At 34.2% G+C, this 20,781-nt stretch overlaps 1 protein-coding gene across 3 annotated transcripts in view; it reads left to right on the top strand.

Annotated features, from left to right (window-relative positions):
* The window catches only part of YTHDC1 (YTH domain containing 1), a 35,825-nt gene that overhangs the window by 1,623 nt on the left and 13,421 nt on the right, over window positions 1-20,781 (top strand). For 2 of the 3 annotated variants that reach the window (XM_032847176.1, XM_032847095.1), the window contains exons 2-9: window positions 8,409-8,510; window positions 8,866-9,194; window positions 9,314-9,746; window positions 14,404-14,493; window positions 14,966-15,019; window positions 15,575-15,669; window positions 17,354-17,462; window positions 17,546-17,663. In XM_032847176.1, the coding sequence (XP_032703067.1) occupies window positions 8,409-8,510; window positions 8,866-9,194; window positions 9,314-9,746; window positions 14,404-14,493; window positions 14,966-15,019; window positions 15,575-15,669; window positions 17,354-17,462; window positions 17,546-17,663 (1,330 nt within the window). The remainder of the gene's footprint in view (window positions 1-8,408; window positions 8,511-8,865; window positions 9,195-9,313; window positions 9,747-14,403; window positions 14,494-14,965; window positions 15,020-15,574; window positions 15,670-17,353; window positions 17,463-17,545; window positions 17,664-20,781) is intronic. The other variant, XM_032847258.1, reaches the window with a different exon arrangement.

Raw genomic sequence — 20,781 nt, 5'->3', positions numbered from 1 at the left:
TTTTGAGAAGCACAAAAGGGTTGTAATCTTCAGGTTGCATGATGTTAGTGACAAAAATAAACTTTTTAATTAGTAGTAAAGTCAGTTATTAAAATAGATGATTTTAATCAATAAAAATTAATTCTGTCAACACTTAATTGTATCAGAGTGTACTGTATGAGCTCTGTGTATGGGTGGTGGTTGTGGTGGATGAGGTAAACCAAATACAAAATGAGTAAAAGTTAAGTACTTCCCAGGAGTTCATTGTTAAAATGAACATAGTTGTTAAGTCAGTAGTAGGCACATACATTGTGGAAGAAAAATAGGTTATGTTTTAAAAATTGTTTTAGAAATGGAAGTAGTGATGAAAATGCAGTCCAAATACATAAACTCTGTAACTATTCTTAGGGGCTTACAATGCCACCTATTATTAATACTTAAGATAAGTCGTCAGCTTCTGAAATATCTCACATTTGTGTAGTTTTAAAAAATTAATTTCATTTCTGTAGTTTAACTTATATCTATTTTAAAACCTCTGATATAAGTGCTTATTTTTATAGTTTAGATCAAAGATTGTCTCTGGTTTACTGGGAAGGCTAGCAAATAGAAACCTACTGGAATTGCTGATGGCGTAATGAGAAGATTGCTAGAATAATTCATTTTGTAAATAAGGAAACTGAGGTCCAGGGTGTCTCACTTTGTTGATCATGGTCACATAGAATAATAACCAGGATTAGAATACCTCATTCCCTCTTCCTTCTCCTATTTCAACAAGGAAAAGTGGGAAGTGAAGTACTTATTAGTTATCTTATACGAAACATTATGAAATTATAAAGTTAAGCCCTGTAACAATATTAGACTTGTCACAGGCCTTAAATGATTTCATGAATGATGTAGAATCTTGTTAAGAAATGAATTTAAATTGCAGAAATCTGCTGTTGGTCACAGAACAGTTAAAAGACTAGGTAATAGAGTCCTTGGATTATTGGGCTTTGCACATTAATTGTATAATAAACATTAACTTCTATAATGCATCTGTAATACCCATACTGAAGCCTATGTAGACGCTGAAGCCTATGTAAATTGCCAGCTCTCTCTGATTCTAGTGGTGATTATATGTCCAAAAAGTGAATTTAAAAGAGACTGCAATGTTGGTGGTGTTAACTGTTAGTTTTTCTATATGAGGTATACATATCTTTTCTACTTTAAATGCCTTGTATTCATTTTATTTCTTATGCACTTATGAAGTTCTTTCTGCAAGAGTGTGAAAATTTAATATATCCAAAATGAGGGTAATGAGTTACCACTTTCATAAGTAATATGTTTTCTGCATTATCGGACTGAAGGCTCCATCAGGGCCAGGAGTGTGTGTCTCTCTTGTTCACCAGGTTCTTTGTGACAGTTAATCATGACTCAGTGCCTTGAAAAAAGGACTTCAAGGTTGGACTTCATTGGTAACTAACTGGCATTTGCTGTTGCTATCCAAAGCTAAGAGTTTTCTCAGTTTAAATTGTATATGTACACACACAGTCGTATAGGCAAGTACATAGTATAGCCCTCACTGTAGTAGGGCCTTAGAAAAAGTTGACTTCCTAGGTCCACTTTAATTAGGGCTTTAGAAAGCATAGAATATATATTTGATATTCCATTATATTTGTTTCACCCATAATAGAAATAGGATCAGAAATTTAAAATGCTGCTCTTAGACTTCAAATTGTATGCTTATTGGAGAACAGCAAATTGTGTGGGATGGGAAATGCAAGTCTCTACACTTCAATTTAGAGGGATGGCAGTTAGGAATGACAAAACAGTAGCTGAGATTGATCTAACCTAAAATATAACAGAAGAGGAGGTTCCAGGAATTCTTGCTTCTTGTCAAAGTCCATTAAAACTACATTAAATGAATTAAAATAAAAGATACAACGTACTTTGGTGTTCTGTAAAACAGAATGGTAGTATATTTAACTGCCAGGTTTTCTTTGTTTGGCTATTCTAGGTCTCACTTTGTTAAGCTGGACCCTCAAATAAATAATACTTTCTGTGTCCTGACCCAGAAGCTTTCAGGTTCTAAACAATGAACTGTGTCTCAGATAAAGGTTAATTTTCTACACTGCTATCCTGGAAGTTAAGATTTGTGGCCTCCGTGGGCCAGGAATTTGAAGATTAAAGAGTAATTCTGGTATAGTGCAAAGAGCATTAAATTTAGATTCATAGTTGTAAGATTTTAGTGAAGTCACTTCAATTCTGTGGGCTTCATTCTGGCATTCTTGTTATATACTTAACCTGATGGTTCAGGTACTTTGAAAGCTAGTTGGATTTCCAGTTTCCTAAGATTATCTAAAACAAAAAAAATCCCCCAATAGAACAATTAAAAAAAAAAAAAAGCCTTGTTATTCCTAACATCTTGACAGGTTTTGAATAAGCTCTGAAGACAGTGATTCTTTTTATTTTCTTGTTTTGCCTCCTGTACCCCTGGATCTTTACCTTTGTTTCAAAACTCAGTTTGCTATTAATTTGAGATGACAAATAAGATTGTGCTAGCTTACATTAGTGATGATAGTGAAGGTCTTTTTATATCAGTATTGTGAGCACAAAACATTCACAGATTGCACTTACACAGAAGACTCAAGCTGTAGCAACAACCTGCATTTTTGTTTTGTTTTTGAGGCAATGTTTAATAAATCAGTCAATTCCAAATAAAAATCTGAATTTGGGAATCCTTTTGAAACTTGGACAATGGGACAATATAGTACTTGGATTTTGTTAAGGTAGTTAGTTAAACCATAAGAGTTGTGTAGGATTGTCCTCCTTACCATTTTTACTCTTTCACAAAGTATCATGTATACTAAACTTCTTTGCAGTTATTTAACATTGTTTTTCAGGAATTAAAGGCTTACATGCATACTAGGGTCAGGCAGATTAAAATCCTTGTTCAATAGTTAATGGTAGGTATTATATTAAAAAAAGTAGTATAAGAGATGGAATGGTCTGTGTGTAGGCAGTATTTGTAAATACACGTTTACCAGGCATAAACCCAGATTGTCTCTTGCAAAACCATGGCATATATTACCTTCTCTGTATTAGGACTGCTCCTGCTGGTTGCTTTCAGATGAGAATCTGGTTCCTTAATGACCAAATAGTCCTTTTAAAAAAATGCAAGGTGTGCATTTTTGTATTGGATCCTTGGAGTTTCCACAACTGTGTCCAAGAGCTAGATTCCCACCATCTAGATTGTTAGGGTATAACTTTTGGATGAATTTTTATTTTAGCTATAAGAAGAAATACTGTTTAGTGAATAATTTTGTGTTTCATTTGAGCTAATTCATTGTGACAAAATTCATTTTGGTGTGGCATTCTTAGTTTTTTAATTTTTTAAAATAATTTCCAAAAACTGTATTTTTTAAGAGGATTTTATTTAGTTAAGAGCATGAGCTGGAGGGAGAGGGAGAAGCCGACTCCCTGCTGAGTGGGGAGCCTGATGTAGGACCCCTGAATCATGACCTGAGCCGAAGGCAGACCCCTGAATCATGACCTGAGCCGAAGGCAGACATTTAAGCGACCAACTGAGCCACCCAGGAGCCATAATATTGTATTCTTTATATAGACTTAATCCAAAAACTACGTGAAGTGCTTTATCTCATAGAAATATTACAGCAGAGTTATATTTGTAGTACGTGAATTTTATGTTCATAGAATTGTTTTTAATCTGGCATTTGCTAACCTTTGTTTTTTATCGTTAATATTCTTAAGTTGGGGTGCTGCTGTCTAGCTACTATGAAGGAATCGAATATCTAAAATATAATAATAATAGAATATACGGTGTGTATTTTTAGGATGAAGAGTGATTTAAATTTCTTTATTAAAAATAAAGTTTATTTGAAAAAATAAAAATTAAATTTATTAAGGTACATTAAAGAAGGCCACACTAGAGAACTAGTGGGTATTATTTTAAATTACTTTTATTTTACTTAAATTACTTTTTTCCAAAAGGAATATGCCAGTGATGATTAGTTTTCAGCAGCAGTAGCTTCTCAGAATATTAAAATAATATTTGCTTTCTTCATAATTCATTCTGGGTTGAAAAAATGAATTGAAATATGTATAAAGTGTACTTTTTCTAGCCAATCAAAGAATTGGTCAGAGAAAGCAGCTTAAGTTAGCTTTATAACCCATTACTGTAAACTCTCACATTTTAAAACTGTATTTCGGTTTTTAAAAATACACCTTAACATTTGTAATTAAAATCCTTAAGTTTAAACAGAGCTAAGTAGATGGTGATAGCTTTGAAAACACCTACTAAGTATTTGACACTTCTCCATCTTTAGGTAGAGTTTTTGTCTCCTCTGTTGGAACCTGAGTAGACTTTTGTGATTGCCTCTGAATAAAATACTGAACTGAGCTTTTGCTTGGCATTTTCTCTTTCGGGGTGTACTTATTTAGTGCCCTAAGCCACCATGTAAAAAGTCTGCCTCCCCTGAAGCTGCCATGAGAGAGTGACCACAAAAAGAAATGCTCTAGAAGCCTCAGCTGTATTGAGTCTTCCCCGTGTAGGTGCCAGCCAGACGGGTGAATGAACAAGCTTTCAGGTGATTCTATCCCTGCCTGTCATCTGACTGCAGCCACACGAGAGCTTCGCTGAGCACCAGAACTAAGCAATAATAATAAATTGTTGTATTGTTTTAGCCACTGTGTTTTGGGATGGCATATTATATAGCAGTAGATATTAGAACATGTATATATTTGTTTATTTATTTATTTTTTTAAAACAGATTTTTGTGTTCACCAGATTTTATGTATCATCTACCCTAGTCATTAACACAAAGTTCATGGCAGGCAGGATTTACTAGAATTTGATAGTGATAGGGAAAAGCTTATAGGTTAAAAACTCATCAGGAGATTCAAATAACTGTGCTCCTGTTCCTTTCCCTGAACACTGATACTTTTATTCTAAATGCCTCAGAAGTGAAGAAACTGGAGCTCAGACTGGGACCTTCCTGAAGATAACTTAGGTCTTAAATGAAGACCTGGATTTTCTTCCAAATCCAGATCTTCTGTATATTATATTACAGTAAGGATAGGAGAGGTTTCAGTAATGGAGAAAAGTAATTTAAAATGTCCTATATATTAGGGGTTGGCAAACTTTGTAAAGGGTCAGATAGTAAATAATATTTTAGGCTTTATGGACCACATAAGGGTTTGTCACATGTTCTTTACACTGTGCCCCCCTCTCCACCTCCACACCCCCTGCTTTGAACGCAATCTTTAAGATACAGAAGCCATTCTTACCTTGCTGGTCAAATTAAGTCATAGGCTGAATTTGTTCTGCAGGTTTTTGTTTGCCAGTACTGTGATAAAAACAGGTAGGTTATCGGTCTAATGAAATATATGGATAAAAATGTGTAAAACATCAAGTGAGGATGTAGTATTCTTAAAGTAAATTTCAAGATGCTATAATGTCAGTCATACAGAGCTTTCTGGTGCATTAATTTGAAATTTAGTGCCTGTGACTTTTTTATAATTTCTGTTTTTGTTGTTTCTCTTACACTTTGTTTAAAGGTTTTTCAAATGTTCCCCATCTAATTTAGTTCTAGATTTAGAAAACCTGGACTTGTAGGCTTGTATACCCATCTGTTTCTAGACACATGAATTTGGTCAGCTTGTACTTCTGAGCTCCTTTTTTTTTTTTTTTTTTTTTTTAAGTCTGTGAAGTAATGGATGATAAAACATTCTTTAGTTGTTCCATGTAGGTATATAAATGATATAGGTGAAAGTGGTAAAATGTTAAAAAAAAAAAAAAAGCATTGGTTAATATTTATTGTCTTAAAACTTTATAGCTGCTTTTAAAAAACCGCAACCAGTCTCTACATTTGCCTAATCAATTATTTGTTAAGGCTCTTTTAAACAATACCCTTTTTTAAAACTAGGGAAACCATAATTTAAACATGCCTGAAATTTAAATTGATTTAAATCAACCTGCACAAATGTTTCATTCTGTGTTAGATTTAGCACATATAAAGTGTATAATTTTATGTAAATGTTTAGGCTTTTGGGTTGATCTTTCTAATATAGAGCTAGTGATTTTATGAAAAGATTTGTGTAGCACTGTGTTTACTTAATTGTCTATTTCATTGTGATAGGGTTTTTTGCTTTTTTTTGTTTGTTTTTTTTTGGCTCAGATATGTAGGATTCTGTGAAGATCTGTTGGATCTACTTTTTTACTGACTAGAGAACTATTAGTAAAAATAAAAACAATCCATATAGTGTATATATTCATTTTAGAAAACCAGTAAAGTATACTCTTAACTACCCAAAGAAATCAATTGATATGCCATTCCAGCATATGGAATGTTCTTTTTTTTTTTTTTTTTTTTTTTTCTTTTAAGATTTATTTATTTATTTGAGACAGATAGCATGCATGCATTGTTGGGGAGGAGCAGAGGGAGAGAATCTCTAAAGAACACACGCTTAGCTTGGAGTCCAGCACAGGGCTCAATCCCATGACCTATGAGGTCATGACCTGAGCTGAAACCAGCTCTCAGAGAACTGAGCCACCTGGGTGCCCATGGAAGTTCTTAAGCAGCAACGGTCTTTAATTCCAAACACTGAAGAAGATGTGTCCTTAAATAGCAGTTGTGTCTGATTCCAAATACTGAGATGTTACTTTTTCCATATCCCATGTAATCTTTCTTATACCTACAATAAGTATTTTAATTCTCTTCAGTCACTGATTTCTGTCCACCTTTGAAGATATTTTAGTCTCATTTATCCTGTTTATAGACCTCAGGTCATGACAGTTAATTGCCCTTGTTATAATTTTGAATGGGCTTTGCTTTTTGGCTGGAGCCATAAATAAAATTATCCTATCTCATCATTGTTCATGACTTTACATTTTCCTTCACCATACTTTAAATTTGGAAAGATATTTTTGACACCAGAATACTTAATAATGTTCAAAGCATTTATCATTAGCTTTAATGTACATTTTAAAAAATATTTAATTTTTTAAAAAGGTTTTATTTATTTGAGAGGGAGTGAGCAGGAGAGCATGAGCATGAACAGGGGCAGAGGGAGAGGGAGAAGGAAGGAGCAGACTCCCTGCTGAGCAGGGAGCCCGACGTGGGGCTCTATCCCAGCACCCTGGGATCATGACCTGAGCCACAGGCAGACATTTAATTGACTGAGCCACCCAGGCACCCATATAATAAAAATCAATTTAAAGTAGTAAATAGACATGTATTTCTAGGATTTATTTTGTCCTGTTGGATATGGTGGGAGTAAGGATACAGTGAGAAAACGGAGTTGCAGGTTTTTACCATCATTCAGTATGTCGATTATAGTCAGCAGTTCTCTTGTCTGAACAAGTTAACATGTTTCGTAGTTTATACCAGCATCCTGAAATGATTTCTGTGTAGGACAGATGTACTTTTTTTTACTTTTAATGTTATTTTGATGTTTTTGGACAGAATAGCTGAAAGAGTAGTACAAAAGGTTTTTTTTACCTTTCAACCATATTCCACAAATGTTAACTTTTCACCACATTGTTTTTCTTGGATTCAGTCTTCCCTAATTTTCTCTGTGGACATATGCCTATGCAGGCACACTTTTTTCCCTGAACCATTTGTCAGTTGCAGACATACTTCTTTGTCCCTAAATACTTAACTATGTATTTCTTTAAGAATTAGGACTTTTACTTACTGATGGCACTATCAAAATTCAGGAAATTAACAGTGACATTTACTGTAATCTACAGACCTTACTACTAGCTTCCCAGTTAATGTGCCTTATTCAGTTACCATGTCTTTTTATTCTCTTTCAATCTGGAGTAATTTCTTAGTGTTTGTATTTCATGACTCTTCATTTTGGTTTATTTGATGTTTCTCACATTAAGGTTCAGAGTTTGCATTTTTGCATCCGAATATCTCAGAATTGTTGTGCATCATGCCAGGTGGTCTTTGATACTGATTTGGCTGTGGTTATGTTGGAATCTGTCATGTTTCTCCACTGTAAAATATTTTTTTTTTCTTGATACTAAGTATCTTGAGGTGTACACAGTCCTTGGTAAGTGTGTGTTGATGTTACACACTTGTATTTCCTAATGTTTTGTGCACATTTTAAAGCAAGCAGAAAAATTAGATATTAGAAAACGAGATACAGTTAAAGAAATTCTTAACATTTTCTTTTTGTACTCGAGTATATGCTTTTATACCCTGTGGGGCGGGTATATACTACTCCTGGCCTTGTAGACGAGGGGTCTGTATCATGTCCTTTACTTTGTATGGTTTTACAGAATTAGTCTTGAGTCTTGATCCTGAAATAAAATGTCTTTGAGGGTTTTGTTATCATGTATGTGGACCCAGTGTAGTAGTCAAAAATACAAATGCTTAATGGTAACGATTTTTCCCTATTTTTAATTTTCTTGCTTTCCCCAGACGGAGAACTTAATGTTCTGGATGATATTTTGACCGAAGTACCGGAACAGGATGATGAACTATATAATCCAGAGAGTGAACAAGATAAAAACGAGAAAAAGGGTATGTAATTTTTAAAAAATGTTTGTTAAAATAAGTTTCAGTAGAGATTTAATTTATTAAGAAAGTGACTTTGTATTTGTTCTTATTCGTTGAGTCTGTTAACACCAGAAGTACAGTCATAACAAACCGTGGTACCCAGTTCTTCATGAATAAAAGTGCTCTGTTTTTTTCCAATGCCTGAAATATCTCATACCTGAATTTATACCAATATTTGCAAGCTTTTTTTTCATGATTAACATTTCAGAAGACATTTTAAAGAAATGAGCCTTTGATATGTATTATCTGTTAATCTTGGGTGAAACAGATAGAATGCCTAGAATACATTTATATGCTTTCTTTAAATTGTATTTTTAAGGGTCAAAAAGAAAAAGTGACCGAATGGAATCTACTGACCTCAAGCGACAAAAGCCTTCTGTTCATTCAAGGCAGTTGATTTCTAAGCCTCTGAGCTCATCGGCAAGCAATAACAAAAGAATAGTTAGTACTAAAGGAAAGTCAGTTGCAGAGTATAAAAATGAGGAATATCAAAGATCTGAAAGAAGCAAGCGTCTAGAAGCTGATCGAAAGATTCGTTTATCAAGCAGTGCTTCTAGAGAACCTTATAAGAGTCAACCTGAAAAAACTTGTCTCCGGAAAAGAGATCCTGAAAGGAGGACCAAATCCCCTACGCCAGATGATTCTGAGGTAGTAAATGTTACTGCAGATGTAAAACAAAGCAGTTCTTTTTGAGGCTTTAGAACTGTTTATTCACTCTGACCTTTTCTGTTATATGACTGCTGATTCCCTTTTTCTTTAAACATCAGAGAATTGGGCTTGAAGTGGATAGACGTGCAAGCAGATCCAGCCAATCTTCTAAGGAAGAAGTGAACTCTGAAGAGTATGGCTCTGACCATGAGACTGGCAGCAGTGGTTCTTCTGATGAGCAAGGCAACAACACCGAGAATGAGGAGGAGGGGGTGGAAGATGTGGAGGAAGATGAAGAGGTAGAAGAAGATGCAGAGGAAGATGAAGAAGTGGATGAAGATGGAGAAGAGGAGGAGGAGGAGGAAGAGGAGGAGGAGGAGGAGGAGGAGGAAGAAGAAGAAGAGGAAGAAGAAGAATATGAACAGGATGAGAGAGACCAGAAGGAAGAGGGGAATGATTACGATACTCGAAGTGAAGCTAGCGACTCTGATTCTGAATCCGTTTCTTTCACAGATGGATCTGTGAGATCTGGTTCAGGCACAGATGGATCAGGTACTACTTTTTGTATTTATCAGTTTGTCTTTTAAATTAAAAAAAAGACAAAACTTTTTTTTTTTTTAAAGACAGATTTATTTCTGAACATGTTTAAATTGAATTATAAAATATTTTGAGATGTGGGGTGTTAATAAGATTGTCTTGTGTTTTGTACTTTTGAGTAATATAAATACATTTGAGATTTATATGTCTTAGTAAATGTGTTTCCCAGCTTCGAATTGATTGTATTCTAAATGAATACAAATCTGATTATCTCTGTGTGGAAATGTATTTCAGATTTTAATGTTATAAATTCTTAGATTTCCATACTAGCCAACATCTTATTTAAACACTAATGTCTGGTGTACTTAAAGTATATTGATATGGAACCTGTCTACTAGGTACTATAGTTTTGCCATGTTAAATAAATGACTATAGATTTCTATCACATATGGTAATAGAAATCTTAACAACTTTTTCTTTTTGGGAGTATACACTGTTTTTCCAATTCTGTACTTGTGGGTTGACTGACTTGGGCAGGATCTCCCAAAGGCCGGGTATAAAAGTACAAGAGGTAGAAAATAGGAGTTTAAGATTCTTGTGGGGTGATTGGTTAAGGGCTCTCTTGGGTTGTCATTCCTTCAGTACTACATGTCCTACCATTTTATCCCTATCTGATCTACGAGATGTAAATAGAGGAATGCTAGGTAGTTGCAGTCATTAGGCTAAAGGTAGAGACCCTCTTTTGAAGGGAATTTGATAGTGTACGACAAGGAGAGGTCAGGGTACTTAAAAGATCCCTTGCCATTTTATGATTCTTATGCATGCTGTCATGGCTGTCTTCTGTCTGGATGTAGCCAGATCTTCTGTGTATTCTAAATGAACTAAATGTTGGAATAGTAAGATAAATAATGTTCTGTTATATAGGATCATTATAACTTCATTATTACAAAATTTTATCATTTTTTGGTACATTGTTAGTAAGTCATATTCTTAAAATTGTATAGGTGATAGAACAAATGGCCAGCTATTTTCTGTTTTTAGAGATTGGTAACTAAAGTGCTTTCAACCTTTTGCTCACTGCAGTTCTAGTTTGAGCGTTCAGAGAGGATTTTAAAAGGGGTTAAAGAGCTAAAATGAGTAGTTGAGTTTGATAAAAAAAAAAATTTGTGGAATTTTTTTTTTTTTTTTTTTTTAGATTTTATTTATTAGAAATTAAGAGAGAGCACAAACGGGGTGGGAGCAGAGGGAGAGGGTGAAAGAGAAGCAGACCTCCCCTTGAGCAGAGAGCCTGATGGGGAGGCTCAGTCCCAGGACCCTGGGATCATGACCCAGTCCTAAAGCAGAGGCTTAATCGACTGAGCTATCCAGGCACCCCAAACTTTGTGGAATCTTTAAGTGTACTTTCCCATCATACTTTTTGTAAACTGATGGGATTGTATATCTTTTATAATTATAGTAATGGATAGAGAACAAAAAGTGCATTTACAATATGAATGAATGTTTACTTACTGTGATGAATGTGTTAAATATCCATGGGGAACGGGAAATTCTATTTTAGGAATCTTCTTTTTGGTATCTGTGTTAGGAACAATATTTCTTACTTGTCTTATTTAAGTCAAGAGAGTTTTATTTAAATGGATAGGACTTAAAATCTACATTTTTAACAAGCTTTTAGGTGGTGCTGATACTGTAGCAAGGTACTTGATAATACTTCCTATTTTTATGGAGAAGACATTTCAGATTAAATGGTAGCCAATAGTTTCATGAACCTATACATCAAAACTGTTTATTGGAGAATTTATTATTTCAAAGAGATATCTGGAACTCTTACTTTGCTTATTAAAGGAAACTGGATTATCCTTGGAAGATCCCTTATGTGGAACATGTTTATTGTTCAGGAAGTTACTATTTTTAATCATCGAGTAGTTTTTCATAAAAATGTGTGAAAGAAAAATGGGGGTGGATTTGGAACTACTCCTTAATTAGGAGATATCTGTTTTGTTTTTTTTTTTTTTAAAGATTTGTCTGAGAGAGAGCACGAGCGTATGAAGGTAGGTAAGGGGTAGAGGGAGAGTCTCTAGCAGACCCTCTGCTGGGTGTAGAGCACAGTTCAGGGCTAGATCTCATGACCCTGAGATCATGACCTGAGCTGAAATCAAGAGCTGAATGCTTAACTGAGCCACCCATTTAGTAACCCCAGGAGATGTCTGTTTTTAAACAGAAGGGATCACAGTTTACTTTCTGTGTTAATGAATTTTCTAGTTTCTAGTTTATTTTACCTCTCTTATTATCTTCAGAATTTTCAGTAACTTATTTATAAAAGTGCCACACTTTGGTGGTCATTAAAAGTTTATGTTAGATGACTTTCATTGTTCTTTTGAGCTAAGAATCGTAGTTAGGAGAGGAGATCATAAACTTAAGGTCAGTAAGAGTTACTTATTAAAACATGAAAAAATCCTTGGAGATTTCTAATGGTATTTATTTTAAAAGTTGAGGAAGTTTTCTCTTAAAAAAAACAACAACAGTTGGACAGGATCTTTGCTTCTTTTTTTTTTTTCCTCTCATGTTAGTGAGAGATCTTTAGTACTTTATAAAATATTTGTAATTATCAGCAGAAGGTATATTATTAGTGATCAGCTCATATTGCTTAGACTCCTACATGTTCCAAGAGAAAAAATGATAGACATGGCTAAAATTTTTAAATAAAGAATTTAACAAGGTTGTATTTTTAATCTTGGTGAATGTCATACTCATTGGTTCACTGGACTGTATTTCTGTGGAGTGCTAGGCACTATATATGAACATGTAGTCAGTGAACAAAATACAAGTATGAGAAAGAGATACAGGATTTGACAAAACCTGTTTCTTATCTGAAGTCTTATAGTTGACCCTGAGGGAGAGAATTCTTGAAACTTTTCAAAATTCAGGGGTGCCTGGGTGGCTCAGTCGGTTAAGTGTCTGCTTTCAGCTCAGGTCATGATCTCGGGGTCCTGGGGTTGAGCCCTGTGTCCAGCTCCCTGTTCGGCAGGGAGTCTGCTTCTTCTCCCTCAGTGATCTCTCTTGCTCTCTGAAATAAATAAACAAAATCTTAAACCAAAAAAAAAAAAAGCTTTTGAAAGTTCAAGTATCAGTCAAAGCAAGTGAGCCTGGAAATAAATGCTTTTCTGGAAATAAGTTATACTTGGTTATTTGAGATACCATGATGTCCTCATGACTGCTAGCTTTAAATGGGCTTGGCTTTGTAATTGTGCCAGTATGTGCTTCCCTGCTCTTCTCTTTCAGTCCTGTGTTAGGAAAACCGGCGTCACTTAGAAGCTGCTTAGGTCTTTTTGGAGAAACAGCAGTACATAATAAAGGGGAAGATGTTAAAAAAAAAAAAAAAAAAAAGGGAAAAGTAAAAGAAAAGGAACTTAAGAATGTCCTTGGAATTTTCCATCTTCAAACTAGTTAGACCTGGAATCCCCCTTCAGGAATAGTAGGAAAATGCCTTTTCTATTTGCTCAGTAAGAAAAGAACTCAGGGCTTATACTTTCAAGCTTAGAGGACTTGCATTTGAAACTAGGTTCTGCCATCCAGGAAATGTGGGACCCTGGCCAAGTTGCCTAACCACTCCTCTTTTCTGTAAATGAGAATAATGGCTCTAAGTATTTCATGAGCTTGTTAGGAGGATTAGGGAGATAATTTAGCTAAATCTTTTTAAATAGGTAACTGTTTATAGTCATAATAGAAAATTGTATGCAGGATCTTTTTTTCAGCTTTCTGCCATTTTTATAAAAATGTGTGCATTTTGTTTCCATATTTATTTCTTCTTGTAGCTGAAAAGTAAAAGAACTTACAGTGGTATGATTAAAATGCCAATAAATAGAGACAGGAGAGCCTGATTCCATTTTAGGTGTTTGTTTATATGCTTATAAACTTCCAAATTAAGCTTGAAATTGTTCTTAAATAAACAGGTAATGCAAACCTCTTCTGTCTACTAAAGATTCTCAGCTTCTTAGTTGAAATACATAGGCTATAAATACGTAGGCTATCAGTAACATTTTAGGAAAAAATTTTAAATTCAATTTGCAGAGAACAACAGGAATCCAAGAGGGAAATGATCATGAAGAATGGAATTGAAGACACAGAAGCAAGCAGTGGCAACCAGAAAAGGAATCACTAATTTTTTTTTTTTTTTTTTTTTACAGTTGAAAAGCTTTGGGTTCTGGGGTTTGTCAGACATCTAAGAATCAGAGTTGGAATTATATTGAAGAATTATAGTAATGAAGAATGATAGTATACTTTTTAGAGGGAGGACTTAGAACAGTGGTACCTGGTACATAGAAAGAGACATAGTATATTTGACTGAGATAAAAGTTGTGTTTACTTTGCAGATTTTTTCCCCTTGGAAAACTTTATTTAACACTACCTTTATGTATAGGATAAGTAGTTCTCAGTTATGGCCATGTGTTTTTAATTTGATTGAAGTTGGTGGGAGAAGAAACATGTTTCTGTTTTTTGAACAGTGTCTTTAAAATGGAACACCTTCTGAGGAAACTGAGGGGTCAGGAGAGAGATTAGCAATGACTAGTACTTAGTGATTGTGCAAAACCCAGGCACATGATGTAGTTTTATTCGAGTACCTGTACCTATATTGTAATGTTTTAAAAAATCTTGTTTGAATTCCTTTTAGATGAGAAAAAGAAGGAAAGGAAGAGAGCTAGAGGCATCTCTCCGATTGTTTTTGATAGAAGTGGAAGCTCTGCATCAGAGTCATATGCAGGTATCCTCATTTTACTTTTATTTGTGATCATACCTGACTGATTCTAATGTAACTTGCTATAGAAAGTGTGGAGGCTGTAGTCTAGTGTGAACTTGTTGATGTTCATTAGTATTGATTTTTGGCATGTTCAGTGTAATAATTCTAGAGGAAACTAAGCTTTTTCTTATTATTTTAATCCTGTTCTGTTACTGCTTAAGTGGAATTTCACTTTTTTTTTTTTTTCTTGGAAGATGATGATTCAGTGACTAGTTTTCTGAGTGGGAAACTGTTCAAATATACGTATTTTTAAAAAATCCAAACAACCCCAAAATGAAACACTCGTACACATTGAGAAGTATTTTTTTTTGTGTGTGTGGGTGCGCCAGGAAGAATAATTTGTCTTGAATGAGAACTTTATGTGACAAGACTGTAGAAATTTTGTCTTATCTCTATTAAAGCTCAATCTGAACAAATGTACTTTGGCTAAATACAGGTTCAGAAAAGAAGCATGAGAAATTATCATCTTCCGTTCGTGCTGTCCGAAAAGGTATCATTTAAATTTGAAATTGTTTTCATTGCATGCTGCATAAAGTCATTATTTTGCCTTATTAGTTCTCCATTAATGGTTGGTTTTAATGTAGTAATGTTCTGATATATTACATTGAAGAAAATAATAAGGTCTACAAAGAGACAGCTCCATATTTACTTCTTAATTCCATATCTTTTAGAACAATAGCAAACATTTCAGGGTATTTTATGATTTTGGACGCGGTGGATGGTATATATATATTTAATAGCATAATGGTCTGTTAAAATGAGTAATCTGGTAAAAGGTATCTATAAAATTTGTAGCTGTTTTCATACTTAAATATGAATCTGATATATCGGAACATCACTAGGTTTAACTTCTTGCAGAGTGCTGGTGTCTTTTCTTAGCTTTGCTCTATTATGTGTTGTGGCTTAGCTTTCCAGGTCGAATGGGTGATGATGAATTCTAAAAGTTTAGCTGGGTTGTGGAGGGCTAATTTCAGTACAGCTTACACCTCTGTAATAATGGCCTCCAGTTAATCAGTTTGGATTTTATTTTATTTTTTTTTTCCAGATCAAACCAGTAAACTCAAATATGTCCTACAGGATGCAAGATTTTTTCTCATAAAGAGTAACAACCATGAGAATGTGTCTCTTGCCAAAGCTAAGGTATTAGCATCAGTTCTGTTGAAACTATCCCAATCTTGAAAATTTTAAATGGGAAGGTGGACTTTGATTATCTTGAGTAGTGTACTCGGATTTTCATTAAAGCTTTAAAGATCCATAGTCCAGTCGCCATTTAGGGTCTGCTTTGTGGCTGGTTAGGCAACCTAATAGTAATTTGAGTGTTTTAAAAATGATTTTAGAAGTCAAAATATGTGATACTGAAGAATATGTTTTTTTATACTTTGTACTGTGAAAGAGTGTTTTTGTTTTTTTTTTTTAAGATTTTATTTATTTATTTGACAGAGAGAGATCACAGTAGGCAGAGAGGCAGGCAGAGAGAGAGAGGAGGAAGCAGGCTCCCCGCTGAGCAGGGAGCCCGATGCGGGGCTCGATCCCAGGACTCTGGGATCATGACCTGAGCCGAAGGCAGAGGCTTAACCCACTGAGCCACCCAGGCGCCCCGAAAGAGTGTTTCTTTTGATTTTTATGTTTCTGTATTCAGTTGCTAACTTACTGTACTAACACTTCTTTAAATGTCTCTGTAATTAACCATTTTTTGTTTTATATTGATGCTGGTTTTACACCTTGAGATCTTGAGAAGAAATCATTCTTTTACGGAGAGTTTCTTTTATTTTTAGCAGTAACATCACTTGAATTTAGAAGAAAAAGAGTTAGCTTAAAGGCCCACCCAAGGATTTACAAAAATGATATGTCCCGTTGCTGTAGGATCTTGTAAGATACTAATTTTCTGTTTGTTTTGCTACAAAAATACATCTGTTACACCATTTAAAATTTTTTTCTTTTCTTGGTTTAAGATGAGTCATTATAGCTTCTATTGATCTTTAGAAAGTCAATTTTTCTAACCATATTTTTTGTCAATGTTTGTATCTTAATATTTCTCACATTAATGATTACCCATCACACTTTATAAATGGAAGCTATATGCCAAGTAGCTATGTAGTGGAAGTTTATTTTGTTCCTCTGCTAGAGTGAGTTTAGGCAGAAGTAATTAAGCACTTAGTATGAGTGAGATCATTTGTATGAGATTGAACTGAATTAGAGCTTCTGCCTTACTTTACCATGCTGTTTCTTCTAATCTTTTCACAAACAGGTAATAGATTAAAATGCTTTACAGATTAATAACTTTGTTCTGCCTCTATATACAACACATTTCTCTTTAGTCAAACTATTAATGCATAAAAATTTGAACTTAAATAGAAAAAAATTGCTAGGAACTGGACAAGATTCTTCACTGATGGATTTAATAATACAGTATTTTAATTATTTTGGTTAAGCAGGTTTTTAAGGAGAAAACTGTACATATTATAATTTACCTTTAAACAACATGTATTTACCACAGTAAATAGTTGTGATATTACAATAATTGTAGGTGATTGTTTCTATTATGTAGAATTCTGGCCCATAAGATTTGATATCCTCCCCCACCCCATGGTGTTACTAGTTGCTTTAATGATTTTGTTAAGGTTGGGATTTTCTCCATATTTTTCCTGAGTTTTCAGTAAATTGGTACATTATTTTGACAGTTGTTGAATAAGACCTTTGTTCATTATAGCTTACTTGAATTTAAAGTGTAACGGTTATCAGTAGCCTTGGTCTTTTGCAAATATAATTGCAAAGATGAAAGATTTGCATTAATTTCTGTCTGATCTCTGTGTCATTTGTGTAGGGTGTTTGGTCCACGCTGCCTGTAAATGAGAAGAAATTAAATGCTGCATTCAGATCTGCAAGGAGTGTTATATTAATATTTTCTGTCAGAGAGAGTGGAAAATTTCAAGGTAAGAATAAAAATAATTTGGATATATAAAAATAACATTTAAATTAGCATCTATATTTTAATGTTGTGATTTTATTCCCTTAGGATTTGCAAGACTTTCTTCAGAATCGCATCATGGAGGATCTCCTATACATTGGGTGCTGCCAGCAGGAATGAATGCCAAAATGTTGGGAGGAGTTTTTAAAATCGACTGGATTTGCAGGTGAATTACACGTTAATGGAGATAATAAAATTTGCCCTTGTTTTAAATGGGGTAGTAGTTGGGAGTAATGTTAAAACTCCACAGTTGTTTAGTCTTAATCTGTTCTTTGTGATTATTATTCTTTTTTTGGCTTCGTTTGTCAGCTGATTTGGATGCAAAAAACTTTAGCAGTGTTAAAGTGAAAATACATCAATATGTTTTGCTTGTCTTATTCACTGTCTTCATAAATACAGGATGTAAAGGGCAAAGGTTTGTTTAGTTAAGAGCTTTATGTATTTCGCTTGTTCTCTATATTAGTAATACAGTAAATAATTAGTTTGTCATGAATTAGACAATTGCTTGAAATGTTACCTGGGTTTATATGATTTTAGTGACTTAATATGTCATTTAGTAGCTGGAATAGGAAATTAGTAGTCACTCTTTAACTTGGCTAACATTTTGGAGGTGACTAATTAAGTTGTGAACAAGTGTTTCTTAAGGAAGTTAGCAAGTCATGTTTAGTTGGTATTAAGTTTTGAAGTTGATATAATTAAGATTAAGGATGTTTATTAGAAAAATAGACTCGTTTTGAGCACTGGGTTATTATCACTATTTTTATGTTCTTAATGATTGTGCGTTGTTAAAAAATGATTAAAGAAGTAAATTTAGATGATAAAAACTTTATTTAACACTTCATGAAATGGTCAGTGTCCTGTGGAGAACTACAGAATGGGGCAGAAGGCAGGAAGCTTTTATAGGATAAAGAATAAAGAACAAGAAAGAGCCACATAGAAAATGGTTGGATAGGGCTATGTTGTCAACCTTGTTTGGGATGAGAAAGCCCGAATTGAGGTGGCTTGGTGTTTGGGGATTGGCAGACTGGATATACTGCATTTGTGGTCAAACCGAGCACTTGGATACAGAAGTTAAATCTAAGCTTCACCTTGCTAACATGGCACCTTGGGCACAAACAGTTACATCCTGGAAAGTTATTTTAACATAAAAAGGTAATTATTTGAGTGAGTTTTATATGACATGCACACATCTATTGCCTATAAAATTAATTTCAGTTAAAAAAAATTTACCCAAAACAGACCGTATGTATTTTTTTTTTTAAGTTAAAGTGAACTTAGGTGTTAGATTTTGATAGAAACGGAGGAATTGAATAAGAGTAATAAGAATGAAAAGTACCGTTCATGTTCTGGAAGGCAAACTAGCAGAAGGAAGAGCATGGAAACACAAACAGGCTGAGGAGGTGGGAGGGTTGGGGCTATGTGAGTGGGGGAGAGGGACCTACCTTTTTTTGTGAAGCGGATAATAAAGAGAACAAAAGACAAAAATGAACAGTAATATTGGCCAGCCTAAGCAGTTAGACTTTTTATTTATGGGACAGTGAAGGACTCTGAAGTTACATGGGCAACAGTATAGTTAAAATTAGTGCATTAGGTTGATTGTCGGTGCTGTAGCAAAAAGCTGTCTGCGTGAAAATATATCCTTATTCCTCATTCCATCAGTAATTTCTATAGGGAAAAATTAGAAGCAATCTAAATTCTTCCATATAGAAAATCATTAAGTAAATTATGGTTTGTCACTTAAATGTAGTATGCAGAAGTAATTATCTATGTAACAACATGGAAAAACATAACAAAGTGTGTATTATGTTGGAAGGCAGTGTTAGGGTAGTGAGACTGTAGGTGATACTCCCTTACTCCCATTGCATCCAGGGTTTTTAAATATAAATTTATGCTTGTTTAGAAATTAAAGTTGTAATTAAGTTATACTTAAATTATAATCAAATTAAAATTATAATATTTAAAAATCTGGAAGCACTTCATAGAGAAAACAGGCGCTTACTATTTCTTAGCAGATAGACTGACTGACATATTTATTTGGATGACTAGAACTGTAAAGGCCCAAGAAGTTTGTTAGTTTATGGTTTTATGATTAGAAACGTTGGTGTTACTGGAAAATATTTGGAAGTGATGATGTCCTAGTATTAGGAGACAAAATAATTACTTAGTTTTAAACTTGTTGCAGCATATTTTGTTTTGACCGTTACTTGTTCTGTTAACCTTCAAAATCTTAATAAGGAAATTTGTTTATTTCAGAAGATGAGCTTAATTTGTTCATATATTATTGTCTTCCTGTTCTTCTTCATTGACTTATTGGCTATTTTACTAACTTGTTTGAAATGTGTACACCAACAGAAGAGGTACATACCCAAAAGTGGATCCTACTAATGTTTTGTACAAAATTTTGGATAGTAAAGATTCCTTATTATATTTAAGTTTTAGGTTTACCTGGAAAGAATATTCTTTTCCCTCTCTTTCTTTCTTTCTTTCTTTCTCTCTCTCTCTCTTTCTTTCTTTCTTTCTTGCTTTCTTTCTTTTTCTTTTTTTTTTTTTTATTATTATTAGAGAGAGTATGAGTGGGAGGGGCAGGGAGAGAGGGGAAGAGAGAATCTCAAGTAGACTCTGCCCTGAGCCCAGAGGCCTACAGGGGGCTTGATCTCACTACTCTGAGGTCATGTCCTGAGCTGAAACCAGGAGTAGGTGCTTAACTGTGCCATCCCATGCTCTGAACAAATATTCTTTTATTATTATTTTTTTAAGATTATTAATTTGAAAGAGGGAGCATGCACACATAAACGGGGAGGGGCAGCGGGAGAGGGAGAAGCAGACTCCTTGCTGAGCAGGGAGCCCAATGCCAGACTCGCTCCTAGGACCCTGAGCCAAAGTCAGATGACTGTGCCACTAAGGCGCCTTCTGAAAAAATATTCTTAAGTAAAGTTATTTACTTTAATTTTCTCTATATATAACTTTAATTTTGAGAATACTCAGCACTTATGTTCAAAGCTAGTTTTATAATAAAGAGTTCTGAGGGGCTTAAAATATTTATTACATTGGTATTTCCTTGGGGTAAGTCTTTTGTACTCTTTAAGTTTTCATTATAAAATGAGAATTACATTTGACTCTGTTAAAACATCAAATGTTAAGGCTTTGCTGTCAGTAACAGTAACTGCTATCAGTATTTTTCTTTTGAGATAGAATAGTTATGTTAGACTTATTTAAGTACCCTTTGGATTTAATAATAATTAGAGATAAGTTTCTTTGTGTGTGGCCCCAAGATTACTTGAATC

Source organism: Lontra canadensis, unplaced genomic scaffold (assembly GCF_010015895.1).
Source record: "Lontra canadensis isolate GAN:19392208 unplaced genomic scaffold, GSC_riverotter_1.0 scaffold1, whole genome shotgun sequence".
In the NCBI taxonomy this organism is placed as follows: domain Eukaryota; kingdom Metazoa; phylum Chordata; class Mammalia; order Carnivora; family Mustelidae; genus Lontra; species Lontra canadensis.
Note: the sequence above shows the minus strand (reverse complement) of the source record. Positions and strands in the feature narration are given on the sequence as shown.